Here is a 9922-nt window from a genome sequence, read left to right as displayed (position 1 = left end):
AAAACAAACGAGCAACACCCAGATAAAACATCTGGATAAGTCACTCAGATGATTTATCTGGATGCATGGACGAAATGAAGAAACGAACAACACCCAGATAAAACATCTGGATAAGTCACTCAGATGGACCATCTGGATGCATCTTCCAGACGTAACGTCTCATTAGTACATCCTTAATAGCTTTCTAAAGGGAAATTTGATCAATTTCTCATCTTTGTGATTTGAGGGATTCAAAGACTAGCTAGTTTTGTAAATTTAATTACAGACTTAGGGCATCTCCAGTCCTACTCTATTTTCTACTTCAAACATCATTTTGGAGTAAAATCTTTTCCAACCCCACTCCATTTTCAACTCCAAAATGGAGTAATGGCTAGGGTTACTCCATTTATGGAGTAATCTTACCCATTACTCCATTTTGGTGTTGAACTTTTTTTATTTGTGAAATGGTCCTTTAAATCTTTAATGTTTTTATTTCTTACTTAAATAATATTTTAAAATGATATAATAACATAAATTACCAAGATATTCCATTATTTAATAATTTTACATAAAAATATATACTATAATTAAAAATAATAATAACATAAAATAAAGATAACATAAAAGGATCTAAATTTGTGTTTCGTTACTGTGAAAGGACATGTTCGGTTTTGGAAAAAAAAATGTGTTACATGACATCATGACTACATGTATAATTTTACATAACATGATAATTGAGGATGAGTGTGAATTCGATGCACCAACTGAACTTGAAAAAGAAGCTCCACCTCTAGATACCGAAATTGTAGAAGATGAAAATGTCCGATTTCAAAAAAAATTGTTCGATTTAGGAATATCAAAGATAAAGAAACTTATTTTTCATTACGAAATGCATTAGTTGATCATTTGTGAGAAAAATATTCTAATGTCATTATTAAACCAACTTATATATTGTCTTTTATTTTATGATTTCTTGTACTTTTATTAATAAATGTTTAATTTAAATAAATTATATTTTAAAGAATTTTTGTAAACATAAAATAGTTGGGGTTAATTAGTAAATTATTATAAGTATAAGATATTATTAACAATTATTAATAAAATATATTACTTTTAGAGTAGAAAATGGAATAATACATTGGAGCAAAACTTTATTTCATTTTGGAGTTGCACCATTTTGGAGTAAAATATGGAATAATATATTGAAAATGTTCTTACTGCAAAGGATGGTAAATTTCAAGCCTCCCATTGTCCAAAATAATCAATTATTGCATAGAGTTAATGAAACTCAATGAACAAAGGTAGTTTATAGAGAGAGTGAGAGAGAGAACGAAGACGAAATAAAGCAGATGGGAGAGGTGAAATAGCCGGAAAAGTGAAAAACGAAGTCATTGTTCCGACAGAAAGTAACAACTGAACTTATTTGGACAGAAAGTTGTATCTGAAAATCGCCCGAGAAGACTGTAGAAGCAAGAAGAACTAGGCGGTGGAATTGAAGCTAGAAAAAAATATTTATTTTTTATTTGGTTTAAAGGATCTATTGACTACTCGTTCAGATGGGTGTTGACTAATAAGGCCCAAAATATTTAAATCGGCCCGTTTGTAAAACGACGCCGTTAGCGAGAGGTTCGTTAAGAGTGTCAAGTCTCGTGAAGACACGAAAGCAGTAGTAGGACGGAAGAAGAAGAAAAGGAGATCTGTATTTGATCATTGAGAAGAATGGTGAAATCGACAAGTAAGGATGCTCAGGATCTGTTCCGATCTCTTCACTCCGCTTATTCCGCTACTCCGACTAATCTTAAGGTTAGCCAATCGCCCTTCCCTTCCCTTTTTGCGCATCCTTCTTCGTCTTTATGGAACTTGTTTTCTTTTTGGCAGATCATCGACTTGTATGTCGTTTTCTCCGTCTTCACTGCTTTGATCCAGGTACGCTTATCGATGGCTTCTAGATCTACGATTCTCGAGTCGATCTGTTGTAATTTTTCAGGTCTTAAATGTCAATTAATTTGTGTTTCTTAGATTCGAACCCGTGATCAGATGCTGTAGGATAGGTGTATTGACTTATATATCTAAAAAGAAATGTGCTTATGAAACCTATAACTTTGAATTGCAATGTAGCTTATGCAAATGGGGTTGTTCTATACAAGCACCAGTCTCTTGTTTCGGTTTTAACTTGAATGATATGGTAAACTTGTTCTGTGTATTTCAAAAGATTCAAGATGATAGCAACAAATAAGTGATTTGACTTCTCTATTGATGATGCCCAAAAGATGAAGCACTGAGCAAGTGAGTATTAATCTGTAGAGACTCTCTTTGTTTTTTATACATGGACAGGTGGCGTATATGGCTTTGGTGGGATCATTTCCATTTAACTCATTCCTATCTGGAGTTCTCTCTTGTATCGGGACAGCAGTTCTTGCTGGTAAGTTTAGCATTTCGTACAAGATAAAGATACTTATACCTTGTGAATGTACCCATCTTGTTCACTTTTTTGTTTATAGTTTGCCTCCGGATTCAAGTGAACAAAGAAAACAAGGAATTCAAGGTAGTTTTATTAATTTATACTTCCTTCCCCACTCAAACCTTAGTGACACTGTAATTGTAATGAGAAAGGTTTTCTCGTTAGTGTAGTGCAAGTCAAATGTAAGTAACCTTTGGGAACAGTTGTTAGCTATGGGATGATAGGCAGAAGCTGGTTAGGCATTCTGAATATTCTAGGTTTTAGCTGGTTTTGGCGAATAATCCATTGGTCCGAACATAAATGATCTCTTTTTTTTTCTCCATAGCCAAAAAGCACAGTCAATATTGTCAGTGTTATCATCATTAGTTTCCTACATTGCACTTTACAATCCTCTTGCTTTGAATATTTACAGGATTTGGCACCGGAACGAGCATTTGCTGATTTCGTCCTCTGCAACTTGGTCCTGCACTTGGTGATCATCAACTTCCTCGGATAGGTCCCCGTCTCCTATCTTACTGGGTTGCTTTCATATTATGGACTTTTTAGACGTGACTTAAGGAATCATTACTGTAGTATTGAGATATTTTATATTTCTGTCAAAGAATCGAACTTTTTATGCACTAATGAGACGCTTGGTTTCGCTCGGCCTAAATTCTAACTACTCATAATCCGATACGTGTCAACAGTCACAGGGTTCATGTTGGTATGAGCTCTGTGCCGTTCAGAGAAACTCCAAAAGCTTATCTACTCGTGTGTAAAAAACATCAGTAGCGAACATGGTGTAGAAGAGAAAACTGTACAGTTGTTACGTTTACTACACACAAACACGACTTCGTCAAATAAATCGCTTCCTGTAGCACAAAAGAACAGAGAATAGAAACTACAAAGTTTGAATTTGCTCTTGACAATTTCCTTGATTTATTAGTTTAGAATCTTTACGTGATTTTTTGTTCTTGACGTCATAGGATTTATACATAGATATTGTTGTGCACACACAAATGACAAATATGACTTATTCAAACTAAGAAATGGCAAGACACAAGTACGGACGCAACTAAGGAGGAAAACAAATATGAAGTTTTAATTTGGTCTTCTATATATATCCACATTTTAGTATTTAGAATTGTCAAGTGTTCCCTCCATTTAAAAAGTGTTTAAAGAAGATATATTTTAGATGCATTTTCTATTAAAGAATAATATTTAATCATAAACTTCAAAAATAATTAGATTGAATAATTTTGATTAAAACTATTCTTATAAAAAATATAGTTTAAAGATGTGAAGTGTTTAGAAAAATAAATGCTTCATATTTTCACATACACACACTAAAAAAACAAATTAAATTAAATTAAGTTATTGACGCTACTTCTATAGTAGAGTGGGAGAAACAGATAATGTAAGGGAGTTCTTAATTTGGTGAAAACAAAAAGAAAAAAAGAAGTAAAAATATAAAAACGTGGAAAAGAAAAGAGGGATAAATAAAAAAGCGAGGAAGCGATCTCCTTCACACACACACGCCCTCTCTCTCTGCTTCGTCCAATCACGTTTTAATGACTCCTCTCACACTTTACTCCTCCGCCGCAACCGTAACTTTAACTTCCTCGCCGAGGGTTCCGTTTCACCCTCTCGCTTCTCCGGCTCGTCGCGGCTTCGTTTCCTTCAGATTAACCGCCAAGAAGCTGAGTGTGAGAGCGATGTCTGAGCTCGTTCAGGATAAGGAATCCGTCGTCGCGGCTAGCACTTCTTTCACCGAGAGTAGTGAGGAGCTCAACCATTCCCGTACCTTCTTGGATGCGCGCACTGAACAAGGTTAGTCAATCGAAATCGTGTTTCTTGAATTGTGCTTGATTCTTGATATATAATGGCTCCCAATGCATTTTCAATTTGCAGATCTTATTTGTGGTATAAAGAAGGAAAAAGAAGCTGGAAGGTTGCCTCCCAATGTTGCAGCAGGGATGGAAGAATTGTATTGGAACTACAAAAATGCAGTAAATGAATTTGCTTTTTTTATCACTCATTACTCACTCTCTGCTATCTGTTTTCGCTAACTTTTCATGTCAATAGGTTTTAAGTAGCGGAGCTCCAGGGGCAGATAAGACTGTTATATCAAACATGTCTGTTGCTTTCGATCGCATGCTTCTTGGTGTCGAGGTACTTACTTCTCTTCCATCCATCTTGGAGAAAATTCTATGTTTACTTGATTTTCCTTTGCTCTTATATTTTCAGGATCCTTATACTTTTAATCCGTATCATAAAGCTGTGAGACAACCATTTGACTACTACCACTTTGTCCATATGTACATCAGTCCCCTTATTGATTTCAAGTACGCTGCTTATTTGTTCTTATTCGTTTGATTACTGTATCTTCTTCTACTAATGTATTTGTTGTGCAGAAACTCTTACGTTGGAAATGTTTCTATTTTCTCCGAGCTGGAAGATAAGCTTCGGCAGGTCCTCTTCCCTCTCTCTCTCTTGTGCACTAGTTTACAGACTTGAAGTTTTTTTAACGCCTTTTGCTTCCATCAACAGTTGACTTCTTTTCGTTTAGGACTATAACGTTTAACTGGTTGATATCAGGGACACAATGTCGTGTTAATATCAAATCATCAAAGTGAAGCTGATCCAGCTGTCATTTCCTTGTTACTTGAAGCGCATTGTCCATACATAGGCGAGAACATTGTAAGCTTCGAGCCTTGTTCTGAGTCAGCTATACGTTACTATCTCTCTACTTATCCCTTCTTTGTGTGTGGCTGCAGAAATGTGTGGCTGGTGATCGAGTCATCACTGATCCTCTTTGTAAGCCGTTTAGTATGGGAAGGTACCCCCTATCACAACCTTTCTTTTGAACTCTAATATAAGCAACCTTGTAAGACTTCCGGGATTCCTTCTGCTTTCAGGAATCTCATATGTGTCTACTCGAAAAAGCACATGAACGATGATCCTGAGCTTGTTGATATGAAACGAAAAGCAAACACACGAAGCTTAAAGGAGATGGCTACATTGCTAAGGTTAGAGGAAGTATAATAGAAATCTTTTTGTTACTTTTGTAAAGTCTCAGAAAATAAAAGGAATTAGGTTGATGTTATTCTGCACTGTAGGTCTGGCTCCCAACTAATATGGATTGCACCAAGCGGTGGAAGGGACCGCCCGGATCCTTCTACTGGGGAATGGTTTCCTGTAAGTTAACCTAATGGAATGCAGAGATCTTATCTGCGTCTGGTGGATATCATAGAGACACTGATGTATTAAAAACAAATGTTCAGGCACCCTTTGATGCTTCTTCGGTGGACAACATGAGAAGACTGGTTGAACATTCTGGTGCTCCTGGACATATCTATCCAATGTCTTTGCTTTGCTATGACATAATGCCGCCTCCACCCAAAGTAAAGTATTGCTACTCTTTTTCTCCTTCTCTGCTTTACTTCCCTCTCATCACCTAACTCATTGTGAATCTACAGGTTGAGAAAGAAATTGGAGAGAAAAGATTAGTTGGGTACCATGGTACCGGACTATCAATTGCTCCTGAAATCAGCTTCTCAGATGTAACGGCAGACTGCAGCAACCCGAATGAGGTTTTGTCTATTTACTTTAAAATCATCAAATGTATTAATCCAGTTTCTCCAAGTCCATTGTGCATCTCATCATTCATGGTTATATTTGCGTGGTATATGGCAGGCGAAAGAAGCATACAGCCAAGCTCTGTACAACTCGGTGGATGAACAATACAAGACTCTGAACTCTGCAATCAATCACAGAAGAGGAATAGAAGCATCAACTTCAACAGTATCTTTGTCACAACCCTGGAATTAATCTCTCAAGTTGTTAGGGTAACACTTTCTAAACACCTTTCGTATGTACATCATATAAGAAAGTTCCCCATACAAGGTTGTTCCTGTATCTGCAGGATACACAAACAAATGCAGATATAATCACACGTTGTCGTAAGGGAAGTTACTTCACTATCTTCAGAAAATATATTACGAAGCCTCTCTCCCTGATGAAACAAAGAAACAGTTACCATCTTCGTTTCTAACGTGGGAACAAAAGTTGGGTTTGTGTACATATGAAGTGAGAGACGACATGCACTCTTCGTAGGCTCATTTTAGATCATCACATATACTTTCTTCATATGTAATATTCTCTTTTTTTTTTTCTGCTCTCGACTATATTGAGCCTGATGAATAATTCTTTTTTTTTTTGCTTCCTTCCTACTCATGCGTTCTGATTTTATTCCAACTTAGAATTTCTGTATAGATATCTGGGCTTTTGAACAAAAAAAAAAAAAGAAGATATCTGGGCTTTTGTAGTGATCGATTAGTAAACTGCCAAATATGCTTCTTGCAGTTTTTCTAACTCAGTTATTCAAAAGGAACCTTATCTGTTCAATTATTCCACCATCTTGACCAAAACCAAATTTAAAAAAATATATTGACTTCTTGCAATTTGATTATTATTCATATTTGCCATTCACTATTTTGTTGTGTTCTTAATAATAACTTCATAGACCGCGTAGAGGGAGTGTGTTGTACTATCAGTGAATTGCCAAGTTGACAGAGTGGGACTGTCTGGTCTGGTTTGGATCTTATGTCACAATATAACCTTCAAGCTTCTGTCTCTGTATCACGTGTCCGTTTTCTGTTTTCTTCTTTCCACTATCCTCTCTCACTTTCTGATTTTCAGAAACAAATATTCAAGCTTAAAAAAGCAAAAAAATCAGTGAGGTATTAAAATTTATTATTATCTTTTTCTTTACCATTAGTTTACATTATGGCAGTGGCTGGCGATATTAATACGACTATTCAAGATTGGATTCTGTTCATCTGAGTAATTTACAGATTAGAAAAAGGAAAAGCAGCAGCAACACCACTCAAAATTTTATCATCTGCCTGTTTTAGTCAACAATTAACACTTTCTTCACAGTTAATTAGTGGTCAAATTATTTAATATATCTTCAAAAACAAAGCTTACTTGACAAACTCCTCATCATTATAATCATTCCGATTTTCTCTCAAGATGATGTGATATTCGGCTATCTTTTTGTAGTGTGAAAATGATATGAGGATTTAAAAGAATTGTGTGTGATCAATGAACAATAACAACTATCAAATCTGTTTCTTCTTTTCCTTTATTTTCTGCATATAGATATGCCAAATTTTATGATTTGAAACCGTACCTTATTCTGCTTCTTTGTCGTTCTTCTTTTATTTAAACTCAAACGCATATGTCTTTATCAAATCGAAGATGGAGCTATATTCAGGCTGATCGTTTGATGTTTTTATAAACTAACTAGTGCTCTCTGTGTTTCTTTACACAAGATAGTCAGTGATTCGTTTTATTTGGATTTTTCATATTTATATACAAAATTATATTAATTTTACTATTTTGACCATTTGGGTTATACAATATATTTTGTTAGTTTAATAGATGTTAACTAATAACTAGATAATAGTATATTAAGTGAAGCATATTAAGTACTGATATTATAGAGAATTTGATTTATAAATTTGGATGATGTTTTCAATTTATAATGCAATATTAGTTAGTTTCAATACAATTATATTATTTAACATTAATATTACTTAGATTTTTAAAGAAAAGTATAAAATGATGTCTCAGACTCTCAGGTTAGAAAAAACAAATTAATTATTGTTTTTATATATGTAAAAACCTAAAACATTATATATTGTAATACACTATGAGTGTGTATTTAAATAGAAAAGAAACATATAGTATTTATGGGCGAATTTACCATTTTAATGCTAAAAATAAATATACTAATCAAAATTGCCATTCAACGGCTTACAAAATTATGCTAAATACTTTCGTTAAATGAGTCTAGGGATCGCATGATTCTAATCATTTTACCGTTTTGATCTACTATTCTCCTGAACAATTAAATTGTGATGATAAATGAAAAGTTACTGTTGTTTTCACTTTTCACAGCTTGATATCCACATACAGTTATCACGAGTACAAATTCGCGTCAAACTCAAGAATCAAAAGTGGTTCTTTTATTTTCCTCTTTAGTTTTTGTAAGCAAGATTACTATTAACTATGGTGTGATAAGGTTTGTAACATTTGGACTCTATATTTCTGTGGAAACAAACTAGTTTATTTATTTATAGGCATTACAACCAGATTTAACTCTAGATTCTTTTCTTCGTTTTTATGCGAACTTAAGTAGTTGATGCTGTTTCGTGAGAAGTTAGTCTTGCGATGAAATCATAACTACGAATGGCATGAGAAATTTTGTGAAGGGCAATGAATCCCCCCGCATCTATTTTGTCCCATACTAATGTTTGTACACTTTTATTGTTAGTTTCTTGATTAAACGCGATTGGCATCGCACGTGCCTCTCGAATAGTGTCACATTCACATACCATGTTTATTTATTTTTTAGTTCTTGTCAGTTTTAAATTTGGGAATAATTATTCACTCGTTTATCGATCGGTTTTAAATCGCTCGTGTCCTTCGCAGATTTTTCTTGAAAAACTAATAAACAGATGCATCGATGTTGGAATCCACGACGTAAGGAGAAGTGTGACGTCAAAACCTTCACAGACAAACGATTTTATTATACAATATGAACACAGATTAAAAAAGATTGTCCATAGTTGGCTTTATTCGAATATACATACACGCAATGTAAGCTACTACTATAATTCACCCTCTCTCTATATAGATTCTGATTTGACCTTTTTTGCTAAAAAGTTAAGCAAATATTCACTTATTCAATCGCTAGTCGTGAATCTAGCTAAAGAAAATGAGATAATTTGTTTTATTGTTTTCTGATTATGTATCTCAGATTTAAAATCATCTAGAATTTGATGATATATTTTATTTTATAAATGTATACATTAACATTATTGTAAACATTTTAAATATATTATTTACATTTGAGTGTTATATATTGTGTAACTTTATAATTTTATTGTTTATTTTTTTCTATTCAGCATTATTAATATATAATTATTTGTTTTATACTTTTTATTTTGTTTTACACACCATTGTCGAATGATAAAAGAACAAGCAATGAGCCATACTTGTAATGAAAAACATAGATATATCATTAATATCTTTTGAATTATTTTTTTCTGATATTCTATTTTGTAAATAACACATGATCTAAAAGTTAACTATGCCTATTATATTTTGTATATAATCATTTTAGATAATGGATGGATTTTTTGATTCTTTACTAAAGGAGGAAAAGAGGTGATTATAAAATCGGTGGTTACGGCATTGCCAAATCATGTGATGTCTATTTATCGGTTACCGAAGGTTGCAGTTAAAAAGCTAACAAGTGCAGTATCTCAATTTTGGTGGAGTCCAGGAAGAAGCACAAAAAGTATGCATTAAAAAATCATGGGATAAATTATGTGCTTCTAAAGATAATGGTGGACTAGGCTTTAAAGATCTTATTGATTTTAACACGGCGCTTGGAAAGCAATTGTGGAGGCTGATTGAGAAGCCAAATACTCT

General features: G+C 33.8%; 2 protein-coding genes across 2 annotated transcripts; both read left to right on the top strand.

Annotated features, from left to right (window-relative positions):
- Positions 1-1617: 1617 nt before the first annotated feature.
- LOC125608900 (dolichyl-diphosphooligosaccharide--protein glycosyltransferase subunit DAD1-like) lies at positions 1618-3083 on the top strand. Its single transcript, XM_048779529.1, has 5 exons — positions 1618-1782; positions 1858-1905; positions 2314-2401; positions 2481-2524; positions 2853-3083. The coding sequence occupies exons 1-5, from the start codon at positions 1699-1701 to the stop codon at positions 2934-2936; spliced, it is 348 nt and encodes a 115-aa protein (XP_048635486.1). The 5' UTR covers positions 1618-1698; the 3' UTR covers positions 2937-3083.
- Positions 3084-3894: 811 nt separating this feature from the next.
- Positions 3895-6644, top strand: LOC125608899 (glycerol-3-phosphate acyltransferase, chloroplastic-like). The gene is made up of 13 exons (XM_048779528.1): positions 3895-4249; positions 4331-4428; positions 4505-4591; positions 4667-4764; positions 4834-4891; positions 5018-5119; positions 5197-5258; positions 5338-5448; positions 5539-5617; positions 5704-5823; positions 5899-6012; positions 6116-6267; positions 6345-6644. Exons 1-12 carry the CDS (start codon positions 3991-3993, stop codon positions 6248-6250), a joined length of 1323 nt encoding a protein of 440 aa, XP_048635485.1. The 5' UTR covers positions 3895-3990; the 3' UTR covers positions 6251-6267; positions 6345-6644.
- Positions 6645-9922: the final 3278 nt, after the last annotated feature.

Source organism: Brassica napus, chromosome A5 (genome assembly GCF_020379485.1).
Source record: "Brassica napus cultivar Da-Ae chromosome A5, Da-Ae, whole genome shotgun sequence".
Classification (NCBI taxonomy): Eukaryota; Viridiplantae; Streptophyta; class Magnoliopsida; order Brassicales; family Brassicaceae; genus Brassica; species Brassica napus.
Note: the sequence above shows the minus strand (reverse complement) of the source record. Positions and strands in the feature narration are given on the sequence as shown.